General features: G+C 36.1%; 1 protein-coding gene across 1 annotated transcript in view; it reads right to left on the reverse strand.

Annotated features, from left to right (window-relative positions):
- The window catches only part of LOC106137175 (calmodulin-binding transcription activator 2), a 128,214-nt gene that overhangs the window by 25,113 nt on the left and 82,243 nt on the right, over nucleotides 1–20,858 (reverse strand). Inside the window, exons 4-5 of the mRNA XM_013337960.2 lie at nucleotides 16,703–16,838; nucleotides 1,647–1,718 (exon numbers count right to left, since the gene is read on the reverse strand). Of these exons, the coding sequence (XP_013193414.1) occupies nucleotides 1,647–1,718; nucleotides 16,703–16,822 (192 nt within the window). The 5' untranslated portion in view covers nucleotides 16,823–16,838. The remainder of the gene's footprint in view (nucleotides 1–1,646; nucleotides 1,719–16,702; nucleotides 16,839–20,858) is intronic.

Here is a 20,858-nt window from a genome sequence, read left to right on the forward strand (position 1 = left end):
TCCAATCGCCACCTGTTACAATCAGAAATTCAATTACGACGCTGCGGCAGCTATGGCATTTGAAACCACTTCATAATGCACCCGAGCTAATAGTTTTGTAAATGTTGCTTGTTTCTGTTTAACTAACAAATCCTACTAATATTATAAATGCGAAAGTTTGTGAGTATGTCAGGATGTTTGTTACTCTGTCAAGCAAAAACTACTGAACCGATCATGATGAAATTTTGTATGTAAGTAGGCTTATCCCGGAGTTCTCGCGGGATTGATAGGGTTTCCATGCGGAAGTCGCGGGCGGCCTCTAGTAATTAATATCTGAGCAGAAAAGAGAAAATTGCCCCGATAAAAATTACTTACCGATAACCTTCCCACTCCGACCTTTCCCTCCACACTCTCCTTGTATAACTGCTTAGTCAACCTGCTTTCATTCATCCTCTCCACATGACCGAACCATCTTAACAAACCCTTTTCTTTTCCTTCTGTTGTATTTATTTATTGTTAAACATGCCCAACATATAAAACCTCAGCTTGAACCTTAAAAACAAAAGCGTTCTTTTATCTTTTTCTTACTTAAAAGCACTACGCGAGCACTTAATCCCTTTATAAGCAGCAGTTCATAACTTTAAAATAACCCAACACACACATAACTAACTTGGCTCGCGAATTACTAATAAAAAACTCGCATTCAAACGAAAATATTTTAGCCGAAACTCAGTTCGGGCGTCAATAAAAACTTCGCCTTAGAGACCGCTGAAGACTTTCATATAAATCGGGAACTCATACTTCCATTAATATCAGAAATTCGGGATATTTATCAGAAATGTTGGCGTGCAATTTTGTGGGTATTTCTAACTAGCGGGCACCCAAAAGCGAATAAGTCTGGATTTTGTGTTTTGAAGCTTGTCGTAAATTGAATTGGAAACTGGAATTGGATTAGTATTGATCCTGTATATGTCATTGATAAACTGAGAAACGTCTGACTGGTTTAAATCAAACCAGATTTCTGATAAATCTTATATATGTCTCAAGAAATTAAGATCTTACAGTGTTACAGCGTGCCTAACAGTTAGTGATATTATTAAAAATAAAAACTAGTTTCATTGCTTTATGTACTTACTTTTTGTTGATTATACAAGCTTATCTATTTAAAGAGAGGTACATACATATAATCACGTCTATATTCCTTGCAAGGTAGACAGAGTCAACAGTTTTGAAAAGACTGAAAGGCCACTTTCAGCTGTTTGGCTTAATGATACAGTTGAGATTCATATAGTGACAGGTTGCTATCTCATCGCCTACACGATACGATACAATTAAATACAATCAATTAATATACTATTAAATGTTACAAAAAAAATTGTAAAGCGAAAGTGATAAGGATGAAATTCAAAAGTAGGACCACTATATCTCTTTCCCATAAATGTCATTAAAGGTGACTAAGGGATAGGCGATAAGCTAGCAACCTGTCAATATTTGAATCTTAATTTCATTATAAAGATGTTGAACGTAACATTTCGTTCTTTTCAACACTGTTGGCTCTGTCTACCCCGCAAGACGTGATAATTTGTATGTATGTATGTGATTTCACACAAGCTAACTAAACAAGCGAATATAAAAAAAAATACACAGAAAACAAACCGTACATTTACCTGTAACAGCCAATAGCAGCGACGGTGGAAGGTCGGCAGTATAGCGGAGTGCACGTAGCATCCGTAGATACACTGCAACAAAGATAATGCAATTTGTTATACTGTAACTGTGTCCGTTTATTAACAAGTTATTTAAAAAACTTTAGAATGGGACGACTCCATTGCTTTCTCAATAGAGTAAGAATAGAATAGATTTATTTTCAAAATTGGATACAAGGTATCACTTATTGACGTCGCATCACTTAAATCTAATTATTACTACTACCACTTCCAAAACGCATGTGTAGAAGAAGCGGCGGAACAAACTATACTGCAGCATTTTCATCGGACGTCAATTTACAAATATAGATCTCTTAAATCTAAATCGTGGACGAATGCACATTGGCTACATTAAAAAACATGAATGAATTACATCGATATTTAAGGCGGACCCGGGCTCCCTTGCCAGAAAGGTGAGGATGTAGCCGGGATTTTATCCGGAAAGAAGAATATATACATATATGCTTCTTTCTTCTTTCTTGACGGCCTCTGTGGCGCAGCGGTAATACGCTTGTCTGTGACATCGGTGGTCCCGGGTTCGATACTCGGCCAGGGTATGATGAGATAAGAACTTTTTCTGATTAGCCTGGGTCTTGAATGTTTATCTATATAAGTATTTATTACGAAATATAGTAACGTTGAGTTAGTATCTCGTAACACAAGTCTCGTACTTCGAGGCTAACTCAATCTGTGCAATTTGCCCTGTATATATTTATATTTATATCGATAATATAGAGTTTCTCCTACAATTAGTTATCGTAGGTAATCTATATATTCTTTCGCACAACACATTATGCGAAGTGGAATAATTAATACAACAAATAAACGGAAGCTCTTTATCATATTGTAAGAATGTATTCTGTAGTTCACAAAGGAATAGTTGCCTTGCCACATTACTTCCTGAAGTGATGGAGAAAATATTTTTACTCGGCAAGAAGGCAAGGATTATTTTAATTTAAAAAAACGTTTGTAAACTCTTTATTGCACAAAAAAAGAAATAGTTTAACAAATTTTAAAACAGTCATTGGATTTAGAAGAATTTATATACAATGGCGTACTTATCCCAATCGGGATTTCTTCCTATTTGATAATTTTGGCTGGGATTACAATCACGTGTAATTTTGTAACGTGCTGTAACAATTACAAATACATATAACTTTTAAATTAAATGTTGCTTCTGGTCCAAAGGAAATCTGTAACTGAAGGTCTGTACCTCTGTAAAAATATAAAAATTGGTCCCTAATTTTTTGTTGTAGTACTTATTAAATTTCTTATTTCATAGTTTAATACACCACTTTTTTACAAAAAAACATACGTAATTTTGTCAAAAACGCAAATTTAATTTACCTTCAGTATTTTCACGGAACTAAAGGTTAATGTAAAGGTCAGTCCTAACAAGATGGTATGTAGGTATTTATGAAATCCTTAGAGTATGTTTCATAAATAACTACATATATAGGTACATATAATCTCGTCTATATCCCTTGCGAAACAGATAGAGGCAACAGTTTTGAAAAGACTGAAAGGCCACGTTCAGCTGTATCTTCCAATGACAAAAATTGAGATTCAAATAGTGATAGGTTGTTAGCCCATCTCTTTAAAAAAAACCCAACGTTAGAAGCCTTTTCCCTTATCGCCTTATACCCATGGTAAAGATACGGAGTGCCTATTCTAAGCTGCCGAGAACCATACATACATACGTAAATACGTCACGTCTATATCCCTTGCGGGGTAGACAGAGCCAACAGTCTTGAAAAGACTGAATGGCCACGTTCAGCTATTTGGCTTAATGATAGAATTGAGATTAAAACAGTGACAGATTGCTAGCCCATCGCCTAAAAAATAATCCCAAGTTTGTAAGCCTATCCCTTAGTCGCCTTTTACGACATCCATGGGAAAGAGATGGAGTGGTCCTATTCTTTTTTGTATTGGTTCCGAGAACCACACGGCCCAAATCGTCGTTCGAACAAATCATTTGACATCAGTTTTAACTCTCAGCGGTTAATCATTAGATACGCTCTATTACCAAATTCCACCCCTTGTACAACCAAGTGTACGCCAATTACCGCGTCCCGAACGAGTACAGATGTCCAAAGAGGCTAACCCGGAATTGGCACCTGCACTAACTTCGTTACCCAGAAAGCCTCTCGGAATAACGCTGGCCTAAGACATGAGCGGGCGCGGAAATCTTATAATAGTGTAACCTTTTTTAAATGTACTAGTTAGTGGTACATTATATACTTATTTTGGTGATGGTTTTCATGATTAGCATTTTCTTTGTATAATTTTCTTTAAAAAAATGTTTATTGTAAATACTAAATGTGGTCATGTTACTTGCTTTAGGAATCAATGCCTTGTTTATGCATTAAGCTTGTATGAAATTATTGTTGAATATGGAAATAGCGGGAGAAATCGGCAAAGGAAAGACTTATTCCATGATATGCAAATAGGCAATAATTGTAAATAAATGTATATATGCAGGTCAAATTACCCAGATTGAGTTAGCCTCGAAGTAAGTTTGAAACTTCTGTTATGAGATAGTAACTCAAAGATACTATAAGATACCAAAAGGATGAATATATAAAACACAGGTCAATCAAAAAAAGTTCGTTTCTCATCATGCCCTGGCCGGATTCGAACCAAGGACCTACTGTGTCGCAGACAAGCGCACTACCTATTGTTGCGGGTTTTATTAGTATTTATTACTTTTTGGCATTGGAAAATGTTATCCCAAATCACTTCGTTCCCGCTTAATCCCACGTCTTACACCATAAAAGTTTACGCTCCACGATCACAGTTGTGCAAAATGTATTATTCAAAATGTACGTACGTGGCGACTACTATACATCGGAATATCAACATTTAATACTGCTTTAAAGTATCGGTTGGTGCCGTAAATAGAGTGCCTAGACACAGGGCAAGAACTATTTGGGGGCCCAACAATGACTAACATCGACCACAGATATCGTTTACTACTGGAAGTTCATTGGCCTCTGTGGCGCAGCGGTAGTGCGCTCGTCTGTGACACCGGAGGTCCCGGGTTCGAATCCCGGCAAGGGCATGATGAGAAACGAACTTTTTCCAATAAGCCTGGGTCTTGGATGTTTATCTATATAAGTATATATTATAAAAAAATATAGTATCGTTGAGTTTGTATCTTGTAACATAAGTTTTGAACTTACTTTGAGGCTAACTCAATCTGTGTAATTTGTCTCGTATATATTTATTTATCATAATACAAAATCGATCAGAGATTGAATTTTAACAAATGTGCATTTTGCAATTACAATCCTATGCTAAGCTGGTTCCGTCCTGCGGAGAGGATGAACGAAAGCTGGTTGATTAGTCAAATACACAAAAAAAGTGTGAATAGGAATGTTATAAAGGGAACGCCGAGACGAAAGTAACTTGGTCAAATGGGAAACATGCTGACGAAAGATCAGCTCAAGAGTACCCTAAATTGACGAGCTTGTATGAAGATAGATATGAATGTACATGAAGCGAAAGCAGCAGAGATCATAGCAAATGGAAAGATGTAGTCATAGTCTACCCCTCTGAAAACAGGTATGATTATATGCATGTAACTGTACAACAAAAAAACCCAAGGGCGCCATCGTAGAATCTTGCACCGGGCGCACGCAACTCTAGTTACGCCATAAGTATCAGTTGGCCCCCAAAGCACGTGGGAATGCCTTTAACCAACTCCGGCAAAACTTGGAAAATTCTCGGAAACACCACGACGCTTTTATTAGTATTTATGACGTGGTGAATGTTTGGTATCATTTATGCCGCGCGACCCGCTCGTGTGAAATTTTAACGAGGCCGCACGATACTTTTTAACAGACACTGTAAACGTGTAAGTAAGTATTTTAGGGATGTACATAATACGGATATACGGATTTTGACTGGGTTCCCGTGCGATTCCCAGTACTTAAGATTAAGACCGCCCCATTTATTTCAAATGGATGTATTTATGTAGTTTAAAAGGTAAGTAAGGTTGCGGTGCACAAGGAACAATGTGTGGACTAATCTAAGGATTCTTTTTGTGGACAATAGGCTGTCACTATTTGAATTTCAATTCCATCATTGAGCCATACAGCTGAACGTGGCCTTTCAGTCTTTTCCAGACTGTTGACTGTATCTACCCCGCAAGGTATATAGGCATTGTTATATACATACATAGATTTTCACTAGAATAGGTTATCATTATAACCAAATTTAACTGTTTTATTTTTTTGAAGAATAAATTTACAACTTTTCTGAAAGATACAAATCGCTGTTAACACACATATTTGTAGTGAACCTTAAACATCTTTAAAAGATAGAGTTGTTATTTATTAAATACATTTTTCATTTATTTCAGAAATGGCCTTTGATGCAAGTATGCAACTTAAAGGACGAAATCATTAAGTTCTTTTTATATTCTGTTGGAAACCGTATAAATTAAACATTGCCTAGTATTATTTATAATATCTACTATCTATTCTGTAATACAAATTAAAGCCTTACATTTTGACCGTCAAAGGAAATCTAAACAACACGTCTATCCAACTTAAAAATGCATTTTAAAACGGAACGCTACTTTAAATTTAAATCACGTAAAAAGCCCGGGCGCTTTTAAAAATAGGGAACGTAAAAAATCTTTGTTGAAACTGCAAAGAGATACAAGTTACACACATTCAGGGCGCTCGTTTGGTTTTACGATATTCGTTAAATTGTTTTCGTTTTTTTAACGTGTTGAAAGCTTAGCGCCTTGACCCACAGTCAAGTTATTTCATCCTCATACATATACATACATACATATGGTCAGGTCTATATCCCTCGTGGGCTAGACAGAGCCAACAGTCTTGAAAAGACTGAATGGCCACGTTCAGCTATTTGGCTTAATGATAGAATTTAGATTCAAATAGTGCTAGGTTGCTAGCCCATCGCCTAAAAAAGAATCCCAAGTTTGTAAGCCTATCCCTTAGTCGCCTTTTACGACATCCATGGGAAAGAGATGGAGTGGTCCTATTCTTTTTTGTATTGGTGCCGGGAACTACACGGCACTCTCTCTCATGGCATCCTCACTGTTAGATTAAATATTTACAAGCATCATTAACGTAAAATCGAAAAAAGCAAATCTAAATAGCCGAGTTGTTTAAATATTTATTTTTTTAAATTACATACATACATATAATCACGTCTATTGCTGGGTAGACAAAGCCAATGTCTTGAAAAGACTGATAGGCCACGTTCAGCTGTTTGGCTTAATGATAGAATTGAGATTTAAATAGTGGCAGGTTGCTAGCCCATAGCCTAAAAGACATGAAAAGACCTAAATATATTCTTTTGACCTCCCTTATAAATTTATGTCAAATAACAGCTATCCTATAAAGGCAGGTATAGAATGTGATTAAGAAAAGATCCTTTCAAAGCACATAACTTGTCATTTGGCGATGTTGGTACGCCATTACGATACGTGGAACCTATTCGTAGATTCGATTCTCATCGTAAAAGTCTAATTCACTCACTCCGGATATTAGTGTTTGGTACAAGTCAAGGGAGGCAGGAAATAACTTGTGACGTCATTTGCCAGTGACTAATCAAATAGCACTTGGTTATCGTCGTAGAAATGTGATTTTATTCAGAGTTATTTGGTTGTCGATTAAAGATATTATAGTGAATGATAAGATGTAAGATTAGTTTCTTTATTTTATGTTCAAATATAGAAAAGGTCTTATTATAAGTCTGACTTGACTGGACAAGTAAACAAGGAGAGATGAAGTGAGTGAGGTTCTGTTCTAAGATGAGAACCATATGAAACATAAAATCAATATTGACGGGCTAATCACACTTACATGTATTGAGACTAGTTAAATTGATATTTATATACATTTATTTAGAACAGAATTGAGACTAGTTAAATGATATTTATATAGAACAGCGAGAGAAAATTCATAGTCTCGGCCTACGTTTCTACGCTTACTGATTTTTTTTTTCATTATAAATTATGTTCTTCTTCCAAGATACTTTTTATTAAGAAGGTCACTTTTTAAAGCTGGTTTTTGAAACCCCGCAAGCTTTAAAGACGTGAATATATATTTATGTACATAAGCCTACAAGTTACCACGCCGCCACCAACATTGTTTAATCGCTATATCTCATTACTTACATACATACATATGGTCACGTCCATATCCCTTGCGAGGTAGACAGAGCCAATAGTCTTGAAAAGACTGAATGACCACGTTCAGCTATTTGGCTTAATGATAGAATTGAGATTCAAAAAGTGACAGGTTGCTAGCCCATCGCCTAAAAAGAATCCCAAGTTTGTAAGCCTATCCCTTGATCGCCTTTTATGACTAATGTCATGAGAAAATGATGGAATGGTCCTATTCTTTTTTGTATTGGTGCCGGGAACCACACGGCACTCGTTACTTAGGCCACACCATAACCTCCTAGAGCCGGATTTCCCCTTAAACTCACTATGAGCCTGGTTATTGGCTCAATGGTCTCGCAAAAATACGTTTCGGCACTATATAGCCCGATTTAGATTCGAGTATCCGTTTAGGGTGGGCCCGTGATAGGTGAATTGCCAATCTGAGTGAGATTTCCTTCGGTGTAGCATGCCGTGAGGTTCCCGGCACCAATATAAAAAAAAATAGGACCATTCCATCTCATTAATGACGTAAAAGGCGACTGAGAGTTAGGCTTATAAACTTGGGATTCTTCTTTTAGGCGATTGGCCAGCAACCTGTCACTATTTGAATCTCAATTCTAACATAAAGCCAAACAGCTGAACGTGGCCTTTTGGTGTTTTTGAGACTTTTGCCTCTGTCCACCCCGCAAGGGATATAGATGTGATAATATGTATATATTTCTATGTATATATACATTCACTATCATCGTTAGCAAGGTGACCTTACTCAACTCGTTTAAACCCCCAAAAGCTTGCAGAATCCATCATTTGCCGAAAGTTGACGGGATAATCTTAGGCAACCCAAATGGAATATTCAATGTGATATTTTGAGTAGATTAGTTGCCAGGATCTTAGCGTGTGGGATCGAATAATAATATGTTATCTGTGTATTATACATTAGGTGCTAGCGGCTGTCTGCGGCTTTGTCGCTCGATAATTATACTTAACTAGCTTTTACCCGCGAATTTAGCGCCACCTTCATGCCAATACCGCCGCCTACAAAAAATTACAGGTTTTTTGCAAACAGAAAAATCAAAAGAAAAAAAACAAATGAATAACGGTAAACAATACACACATACATGTGGAAATAACTGTATAAATTTGAATTTGGAAATCCTAACCAAAAAGGCCAATACAACAAAACGCCTATTTTATATGTAAGGACCTAATACATTCGACAAATTTCAATAAGATTGGTTCTGAAGATAACGCGTGAAGATGCAATAAACAAACATACTTACTTTCTCATTAATAATATAAGTTGGGTTTGAGATAGTGATAATAACCATCTATAACGCCGTGTGGTTCGAAAAATTTTGAAATTAGACGTTTTACCTCCTTCCCACAGGTTTCATAAAAGGCGAGTACGAGTATATGAATTTCTTTCAAATTAATTCCGTTCTGATCCACCACTGAACGGCGAATCAGAAAAATGATAGAATTGAGATTCAAATAGTGACAGGTTGCTAGCCCATCGCCTAAAAAAGAATCCCAAGTTTGTAAGCCTATGCCTTAGTCGTCTTTTACGAAATTTATAGGAAAGAGATGGAGCGGTCCTATTCTTTTTTGTATTGGTGCCGGGACACACACGAAAATCTTTTAGTACTATCCCAATCTCCAAAGCAGATTTAAAAAAATATATTCCAGCTTCTAAAATACGCAAGCCAGTGGTAACGGTCACATAGATCACCGCGACCATATTGTGGTCTCGGCAAGCAACGCCGGGTTACAATAGTTAACTTTGGCGTGGTGCCAGACCACATCGCAAATAGGCTTAGCTATTGCTTTGAAGAAAAATACACTAATACTTCGAATGAATGTGTTTAATACAACAAGTTCCGAAATGTACTGTATTTTTATACATACATACATACATAAAATCACGCCTCTTTCCTGGAGGGGTAGGTAGAGACTACCTCTTTCCACTTGCCACGATCTCTGCATACTTCCTTCGTTTCATCCACATTCATAACTCTTCATGCAAGCTCGGCGGTTTCGGGTACTTTTGACCTGACCCTTTACCAGGACGTCCTTAATTTGATCAAGATCCTTCGAATGAATGTGTTTAATATGACAGTTCCGAAACATACTGTATTTTTAACTGACTTACAAAAAGCAGGTTCTCAATTCGATCGATTATTTAAAGCCCGGATTTAAAAAGTGTTCGTTTGGATAGATCTATTTTTAAGTTGTTTTCATTATTTTTTTAGCACACAAAAATTGTACACACAAATAATCACGTCCATATTCCTTGCGGGGCAGACAGCTGTATAGCTAAGATTCAAATAGTTACTTATAGCTAGCCCATCGCCTACTAGAAGAATTTCAAGTTTATAAGCATTTCCTTTAGTCGCCTTTCCATGCATGCTACATGTTTATAGATAGGTATCATGCTACATAATAAGGTTAAGTTTATTTTAATTTATTTATATTTATACCTTTGTGCCTAATGCTTAATGAATATTCAAAATAAATTCTCACGACCCACAAACATATGACCCTCTTATTATAAAAAAATATCTTAATAAAATGATACCGCTAGTAATAACTTTGACTGCCAAAACTCATATCAACAAATATATTTATTTGTTTCCTTTGTTTGTTTAACCTCGTGGAAAGCCAAAAAAGCTGGTTTTAAAAAATATAATCCCTTAGAATGCATTACCTTGCATTTTGCATGTCGAAAATGACCTTTATGCCTTTTGAAATAACATTAACTTTATTCATTATCATATTTACTACTTCGCTGAAAATTTTGCAGTTATTCACAATTTAATATTTAAATAGGTTTTACGGCTGGATAAGGCGATGATGTGATGCCACAAAGTTTAAACTTGATATAATATGCATTATTATTCAGATAAGTGTATATTTTATTAAATATTAGATTATAATAAAGCTTTTTGGTAACGTAACATATATATATATATATATATATATATACCACTCCATCTCTTTTCCATGGATGTCGTAAAAGGCGACTAAGGATAGGCTTACAAACTTGGAATTCTTTTTTTAGGCGATGGGCTAGCAACATGTCACTATTTGCATCTCAATACTATCAATAAGCCAGGTAGCTGAACGTGGACGATCAGTCTTTTCAAGACTATTGGCTCTGTCTACCCCACAAGGGATATAGACGTGACCATATGTATGTATGTATATAACCACCTATGGCTGTGGAATTATTGTAAAATAAAGATGCATTCATACATATAATCACGTCAATATCACTTCCGCGGTAGACAGAGCCAACAGTCTTGAATGACTGAACTGATAGAATTGAAATTCAAATAGTGACAGCGCATCGGCTAAAAGAAGAACCCAACCCAAGTTTATCCCTTAGTCGCCTTTTAACGACATCCATGGGAAAAAGACGGAGTGGTCCAACTTTTCTCACATATTGATACTGGGAACAACACGATAACAAAAAGATTTCTAAGGAATAAAATAAATAAAGCTTAAAACTTTTTTTGAGAAACCCTAAAAATTTGTACATACACTTCCCAAATTTAAGCTAAGTTTAGTAATTTCGGCTATACATTGTATGTCAGTCAGTACGCAAAAGTTGTAGATATTATGTTCTTACCATCAGAGTCCGAATTAAGTATGTCACTAAAATTAAAGTTTCGCATGCAAAAGTCACTTGTAAATCGATTATTTAATAGAATAAACAAAATCGGTGTAAAAAGTTCTTATTTTTTAATCCTATCCGATTCTATTTCCTACATACTCACTACTTGATCACGTTTATATCCCATGCGGGGTTAACAGAGCCGATCGTCTTGAATAAATTGATAAACCAATTTCAGCCGTTTGGCTTAACGATAGAATTGAGATTCAAATTCTATTTCCTACTTAAATTTTAAATGCGAAAGTTTTTAAGGATGTGTGTGTGTTTTTTGCTCTTTCACGCCAAATCTTTTAGATAGATTTTGATGAAAATTAATGCACATGTGAAATATAGACGTGTAGAATGTGTATGATACTTTTATCCCAAAATTCCCGCGAAGGCAAAGTCCCAAGGCGTAGCTAGTTATAAAATAAATTCGGGTCAAAGCATTGCAGATGGCGTTTAGGCAAAACATGAAAACAAAATATAAATAAATCAACAAAAGCATCAGTGGATTCAACTCGGATTGATGAATAAGTAAACGGATTTATTCCAGCGCCCCACTAATTGGAGTTGTGAATCGTTGTATTTTTATTGCGATATCAATTCGTTTTAAGATTTTATTCTGATAGACATCAATGACTTTTTATGAATTTGTAGCATACAATAACCTATAACAACCTGTCACTATTTGAATCTCAATTCTATCATAAAGCCAAACAGCTGAACGTCATCAGTCCTTTCAAGACTGTTGCGTCTGTCTACCCCGCAAAGGATATAGACCTGATTTTACGTATATTACGGTCTATGAAAGAAATGAAAGACAATGGTATGTTTATTTGACGATAGGGCCTCGTGGAATAGTTTTTTGTAATTTGGCAGTTTGTTCTATAGTAACTGAACACCAAATGTGAAAAAAGACTACATACATACATACATATGATCACGTCTATAACCCTAGCGAGGTAGACAGAGCCACCAATCTTGAAAAGATTGATAGGCCACGCTCAGCTGTTTGGCTTAGTGATAGCATTGAGATTCAAATAGTGACAGGTTGCTAGCCCATCGCCTGAAAGAGGAATCACAAATTTATAAGCCTATCCCTTAGAAAAAGACTACATAGCGAAACATTGTTATCTACATACACCCTATATTGACAGACTATTGATACATTCTTTCAGACGTCACCCTCAGTCAGTAGAAATAACATTTTCACAAAATAGTTTTAATTCAAAATCAAAATTCAAATCCAAAATTTTTATTCATAATTATAGGATACTTCATATCTATACTAATATTATAAAGATGAAGAGGTTGTTTGTTTGAACACGCTTATCTCAGGAATTACTGGTTCGAATTTAAAAATTATTTTTGCGTTGAATAGACCATTTATCGAGGGAGGCTTTAGGCTATACAACAACTATTAGAAGCAAAGAAATAATGAAATATGTGAAAAAAACGGGGAATGTTATTCATCCTTGAAGGCTTCAATGATGCCAAAAATAACTATTCCACGCGGACGAAGTCGCGAGCACAGCTAGTCGCTTAATAATTGTCAAATCTTTTGGTTTCACAACAACGGTTGACGTCAAATAAATTACTTAAAACAAATTTACAACTTTTGGATGTAAATGAAACAAATAAAGCAGCAGTTTGACGGCCTCTGTGGCGCAGCGGTAATACGCTTGTCTGTGACATCGGAGGTCCCGGGTTCGAATCCCGGCCAGGGCATGATAAGAAAAGAACTTTTTTCTGATTGGCCTGGGTCTTGGATGTTTATCTATATAAGTAATTATTATAAAATATAGTATCGTTGAGTTAGTATCTCAAAACACAAGTCTCAAAGAACTTACTTCGAGGCTAACTCAATCAGTGTAATTTGTCCTGTATATATTTATTTATTTAAAAAAAAAAAGCAGTGATCTTTGCCAGAGAAAAGATCTCGCCTCTACCTAACCCTCTAGAAAATAGGACTGCCCAATAATATTTGATCTAGAAACTACAAGCTAAAAATTTGGACAAAATTTAAAGAAAAACATAACCATAAACAGTTAACTGGAAAGATGCCAGTTGTGGTTTAATAATTAAGCAGTATAAGATTGACCTTGGAACAACCCAAAGTTATTATTGCTTCATGTAACCCTGACTTCGGAGGGTTAAGGATTACCTTAAACATGTTCCACTTTATCATTATAGCCTTCGGGTTTTGAGTATATTGGCTCTGTCTTCCCCGTTACAGATTAATATGCCTTATATATGTAACTAAACTGTCATAGTGACGGTCTTTTTTTCAGTTCCCATTATTTCGCGCTTAGTAGGTTACAGGCAAATACCAGGCCTTATTCGTAACAGAGTAGACAGTGCCAATAATAATATGAGACCACGACAATGGTAGGATGAAGAGTTTAATGATAAAATGAGATAGTGACATATTGTTATAAGAAAATTACTTTAATTCTGATTTGTTTGTTCCATACATACATACATATCATCACGTCTATATCCCTGGCGAGGTAGACAGGGCCAGCAGACTTGAAAAGACTGAAGGGCCTCGTTCAGCTGTTGAAATTTAAATAGTGACAGGTTGCTAGCCCATCACCTAAAAGAAGAATTCCAAGTTGATTAGCCTTACCCTTAGTCGCCTTTTACGATATGAATGGGAAAGACATGGAGTATCCTGTTCTAAAATGATAGAACCCACATGAACATCGATTTGTTTGACTTTAACAATTGTAGGAAAAGAAGCATCTAGCAGATACTAATATTCTCTTAACTTCCACTAGTGTGCATACATACATACATAAAATCACGCCTCTTTCCCGGAGGGGAGAGACTACCTCTTTCCACTTGCCACGATCTCTGCACACTTCCTTCGCTTCATCCACATACATAACTCTTTTCATGCAAGCTCGGCGGTTTCGGGTACTAGTGTATTCAAAAAAATACTTGAATAATACACATAATAATTAGACCACACACCAACGCGAACACGCAACACTGTCAGTTAATAAGCAAAAAGGCCCCGGGCCGAGTAAAGTGAGGGTTTAAAGTGTAGTTCACTCAAGATTAGGCCTGAACATAACGTTTAGCTGTCGCGAAGATTTGTAGCGTTGAGATAAAACAGGTTTTGTAGTACCGTTTGCTGTTAAATTAAATGTTGAAATAGCGTTTGTGTTTACGCGTATTTCTGTTTAATGGAAGTAGTGAATAAGAATAGGAATACTCCAACTCTTTGCCATGGATGTCGTTAAAGGCGACTATGGGATAGGCTTTTTTAGGTGATGGGCTAGCAACCTGTCGCTATTTGAATCTCAATTCTATCATAAAGCCAAAAAACTGAACGTGGCCTGTCAGTCTCTTCAGGACTGTTGGCACTGTCTACCCCGCAAGGGATATAGACGTGACTGTATGTATGTATGTATGATGCAATAAGAAATAAAGAGAAAAATAATGTGTAGTAAAAATTTAATAGTTTTAAGGACGTTTATTTATGTACCGTGACAAATTAAAAAAAGTCATGTTACCTCTAAATTAAGAACAGCATAGCGAAGTCAAGTGTAGGAGAGGTTTATAAAGTCTATCCACTATATCTAAGTCACTATTGCATCGAATGTAAACTTAATTCGAATCAGGTAAAATTGGTAAAGGAAAATCAGATATTTTATCGATGATAAGAGCTGGATGAAGCGAAGGCAGTATGCAGAGATCGTGGCAAGTGGAAAGAGGTAGTCTCTGCCTACCCCTCCGGGAAAGAGGCATGATTTTATGTATGTATAAGAGCTGTACTAACTACTTAAAATTCAGCTTAAAATTTCAGATAGACAATTCAAACTAATTAGATTTTGTGCACGTGTCGTTTTTTTATCGATATTTGAATTAATTTCGCGTTATGAGAATTCAGTTTGAAATAGGGCATGACTTTTATCAATTAAATTTTAAAATGGAAAACAATTTTATTTTCATATGGATTATTCTGCCTCCTGGCTTTAGACCCGGTTGCATCCTCACCTCTCTGGAAAAGCCCGGGGTATGCTTTTGACCATGTCAACCAAACCAATGTCATCTCTTATTACTTCTTCATTGAATATACACAAATATTGACAGAAAGGCAAAACCTTCACGCCAGTTGTGAAGTTGGCTGTGTCGAAGAAAATGCTGCAGTGCAGTTTGTTACCACTTCTTGAGCACTGACGCCTTGGAAGCGGCAGTAAACTTAGTTTTAACTAATTTATTTGACGTCAACCAATGTTGTGAAACCACAAGATTTGACAATAAATATCCTATAATAATGAATAAAAATTTTGAATTTGAACTTGAATTGAATTGAAAAAGGCATACAAAATATGACGAGTACTTAAATTAATCCTATCCAAAGCCTTTAAAAGAACGATTTGGCGAGTATTTGAAAGTCTTGAAATGCCAAGTAATAATCGTACTTAAAGGCATGAAATGAATACCGCAGCCCTGTCACAATGCAAAGACAGTTGAAACTGAGTGGCGTTGAAAGGGAAATTGGAGAAAGCAATACACTTCTGAATGCCCCAAATGAACGTAGGTATTGCCCCAATTATTGCCAGTACGAGCCAAAGATTTAGAATTGTAACGAAGATATGAATTGGGTTTTGTTAATACGCTTCTTTTTTCAGAATTTGTAAAGATACATTTTTTGTTCATCACAAATTCATTATTACTTGAAATATAATCATAATACTTGAAATTATATTCATACACACATACAGTCAAACCTTTCACTATTTGAACCTCAATTCCATCATTGAGCCATATAGCTGCACGTGGCCTATCAGTCTTTTCAAGACCGTTGGCTCTGTCAACCCCACAAGGGATATAGACGTGACGTATGTATATTTTAACTAAAGAAACCTAGGTCTTGGACTCCAAAACGCAAAAGCTAAATGACATAAAAACTCACTGTAATCAAAGTGCCATGTGGTTCCCGGCACCAATACAAAAAAGAAAAGGACCACTCCATCTCTCTCCCATGGATGTCGTAAAAGGCGACTAAGGGATAGGCTTACAAACTTGGGATCCTTTTTTAGGCGATGGGCCAGCAACCTGTCACTATATGAATCTCAATTCTGTCATAAAGCCAAATAGCTGAACGTGGCCATTCAGTCTTTTCAAGACTGTTGGCTCTGTCTACCCCGCAAGGGACATAGATGTGACCATATGTATGTAATCAAAGTGATAATTTAAATATCTCACCTCAGTCCCCTGCACTTTCAATTTCATGTGGTCTTCCCTAGTGGTCTTTCCGTCTTTCCTCTTCTTCCAGCAATAGCCGTCGCGTCGGTACCGGACTTTCTTCCGGCTATAGAGTAGCATCGAGCCACTTTTGGGCCTGGAACAAAGAAATTGAACTTGATATCATTGGCATACATACATATAATCACGTCTATATCCCTTGCGGGGTAGACAGAGCCAACAGACTTGTAAAGACTAGTAGGCAACGTTCAGCTATTTGGCTTTAAGATGGAACTGAGATTCAAATAGTGAAAGGTTGCTAGCCCATCGCCTAAAAGAAGAATCCCAAGTTTATAAGCCTACCCCTTAGTCGCCTTTTACGACATCCATGGGAAAAAGATGGAGTGGTTCTATTCTTTTTTCTATTCGTGCCGGGAACCACACGGCAATGCCGGGAACCACACGGCAAAATCATTGACTTATAATTTTATAGATATTCTTAGAATAAATTTTGATTTTATGGATCATCATTATCAATAATTATAATAAAACAGTAAGAAAATGTTGTCTGTACATTGAGTATACTTTCATAATAATAATTTATGACGATGAATTAATTAATTTGAAAAAATAAGTCTGTCTGTTTGTGTGTTTGTTTGTACACGCTACTCTTCAGAACTACTGAACGGATTTGAATCAAATTTTTTTTGTTGTATAGCTCTTACGTGTGGCCAACATATAATTTTTTTTTGGAATCTGGAACAGCTGATGTCAAATTATAATAACTCAGCTAACCTATAGGAAATATCGAAAATACGTAGTACCAAAAGTTGTTCAGCTTGATGAGCAATTTGAGTAAATTTAATAACCTCAACCCTTTTATTTCCAATAACACGCAAACGGAGTCGCGGGCGTCAACTAGTACGTAATAACACAATGACAGGCATAGACAACCGTACACTTTTCCACGTCTTTTGTATTAACAACGTAATCACGAATACATTGAGTTACTGAACAGATGAATACATACATACATACATATAATCACGTCTATATCCCTTGCGGGGTAAACAGAGCCAACAGTCTTGAAAAGACTGAAAGGCCACGTTCAGCTATTATTTGGGTTTAAGATAGAATGAATCCATAATATGATGAATCCATAAATAAATTAGTGACTTCACGAAATATGACGACAAAAAATCGCATATTTTAAATGCAAAAAATCGTGACTAGATAATGAGATAGCTTTACGATCGGCGCCGGAACAAGAATCGAGACATTTGAATTATTATAGACACGGCCCGGTACCGGATTTACGGCGGGCGTAAACCGGCGGTCCGGTTTTACGACCGAATTATCGGGTCCGCCGTAAATTAAGCTAGATGCACACAGGATGGAAGTCTACAATTTCCAATATGAAATTTTGTGGAATGCTAATCAAATTTGGTACAGCTTGTCTACCTTAGTCGATAAAGATATATAGATAATTTATATGTATGTTTGTAACGCGATAACTTTGAACCGTTGTTAGTCTGACTACAATATGCCGTGTGGTTCAAAATTTAACAACTCCATCTCTTTCCCATGGATGATGTAAAAGGCGACTAAGCGACAGGCTTATAAACTTGAGATTATTCTTGTAAGCGACGGGCAAGTAACCTGTCGCTATTTGAATCTCAATTCTATCATTAAGCCAAACAGCTGTAGGTCGCATATCAGTATTTTTGAAACTTTTGGCTTTATCCCGCAAGGTTTATATAGACGTGATTTTTAGACATGTTAAAATTTAGATACTAAGTACCTATATGTATAGTATGTCTACTGTAAGATTTGTAATGTTTGAAATATCCGAAAGGGTTATTTATTTATTTAAACTTCATTGCAAAAAATACAAATGTTCATTATCAGAGAAACATTATCTACCAGTTAACAATTGGGTCTGAAATAAATAAATTTAAACAAATATGATTATCTGTTATATAAGTTTAAAACATTGTGCATTTACGGTAGTACGCTTGTCTGTGACACCGGAGGTCCCGGGTTCGAATCCCGGCCAGGGCATGATGAGAAAAGAACTTTTTTTGATTGGCCTGTGTCTTGGATGATTATCTATATAAGTATTTATTATTAAGTATGGTATCGTTGAGTTAGTATCTCATAACACAAGTCTCGAACTTACTTCGAGGCTAACTCAATCTGTGTAATTTGTCCCGTATATATTGTGCATTTAAATTTGAATTTATCTGTTTTTTTTTTAATTAGTATTATAAATTGTAATTTTTGTAGAATTAATACTTGTAAATTTTATCTTTTTCTTTCGCAATCAATCTAAATCAAGAAAGATGTTTTTTTTTTAATTGCTTATATACATACATACATACATATAATCACGTCTATATCCCTTACGGGGTAGACAGAGCCAACAGTCTTGAAAAGACTGATAGGCCACGTTCAGCTGTTTGGCTTTATGATGGAATTGAGATTCAAATAGTGACAGGTTGCTAGCCCATCGCCTAAAAGAAGAATCCCAAGTTTATAAACCTATCCCTTAGTCGCCTTTTACGACATCCATAGGAACGAGATGGAGTAGTCCTATTCTTTCTTTATTGGTGCCGGGAACCACACGGTATTGCTTATATAATATTTATAAATGGGTGCCTGGGTGGTTCTCTAGTTATAAATACAACATTTTCTTCTGAACTACACTTCTGTAATATATAAATTCTATGACGGCACATTCTTTGTGACGTGACAATGTCAAAGAATAGATCGTGATTTGTTACAATGTTGCGTTTTTTGTTGTACTCACAAAATTTCTAGTTTATAGTTTTTTATGATAGTTTTATGTCACCTGAAGTTTATTGAGCTTCATTTCATCATAGCATTCTCTGCTGCTAGTAAAATCGGGAGTCAGGGGATGATAGTACATATATACATACATATAGTCACGTCTATGTCCCTTGCGGAGTAGACAGAGCCAAGCCTTGAAAAGACTGAAAGGCCACGTTCAGCTGTATGGCTTTATGATGGAGTTCAGATACGAATAGTGACAGGTTGCCAGCTCATCGCCTACAACAGGAATACATACATACAAACATATAATCACGTCTTTATCCCTTGTGGGGTAGACAGAGCCAATAGTCTTGAAAAGACTGATAGTATTTGGCTTAATGATAGAATTGAGATTCAAATAGCTGAAAGTGGCCATTCAGTCTTTTCAAGACTGTTGGCTCTGTCTACCCCGCAAGGGATAAAGACGTGACCATATGTATGTATGTATGTATGAGATTCAAATAGTGATAGGTTGCTAGCCCATCGCCTTCAATAAGAATCCTACGTTTATTAGCCTATCCTTAATCGCCTTTTACGACATCAATGGGAAAGATATGGAATGATTGGTCCTATTCAAAAGTGGCGGAAACCACACGACACCGAGTTATTTACATCAATGAGAATCAATGGATTTTAACCACTTGAAAAATCGTCAGCGGCTCGTGTCCCTTACACCGGCAGTATGTCCGTTCAGATTAAAAAATCGAGTCGGTAAGCGGCACTGCGCATGCCGTAAATTATTTTTATTGTCCTTCCCAACCTTAATTAAAATATGCTCGGGATATTTCGGGAGGTTTTTCGGGATTTTTCCCGGATCCAACGAGCCTTGTTTATTGCGACTAAATAGTAGGATTATGTGTGAGAATATATTTCAAGAATTCCGGACTAACAATGTCAACATACATAGTATTTTATGTGTGTGTTTATTAAACGATTTAAAACACGTTTTTTAAACTTTATTAAGTGCGGTGGCTTTTGTATAGCCGAATTCTCTATCTATACTAATATTATTATAAAGCTGAAGATTTTTTGCCGCCGACTTTGTTTGTTTGTTTGAACGCGCTAATCTCAGGAACAACGGGTTTGAATTGAAAAATTATTTTTGCGTTGGCTAGACCATTTATCGAGGAAGGCTTTACGTTATATAAAATCACGGTGCAACTATAAGGAGCAATGAAATAATGGAAAATATGAAAAAAAAAACAGGGAAATTAATCATCCTTGAGGGCTTCAATGATGCCCAAAATAACTATTCCACGCGGACGAAGTCGCAGGCACAGCTAGTTATAAATAAATGTATATTTCAATGTAGCATGTATTTATGTTATGAATTTTATTTTTCTTT

This window comes from Amyelois transitella, chromosome 13, assembly GCF_032362555.1.
Source record: "Amyelois transitella isolate CPQ chromosome 13, ilAmyTran1.1, whole genome shotgun sequence".
NCBI lineage: Eukaryota > Metazoa > Arthropoda > Insecta > Lepidoptera > Pyralidae > Amyelois > Amyelois transitella.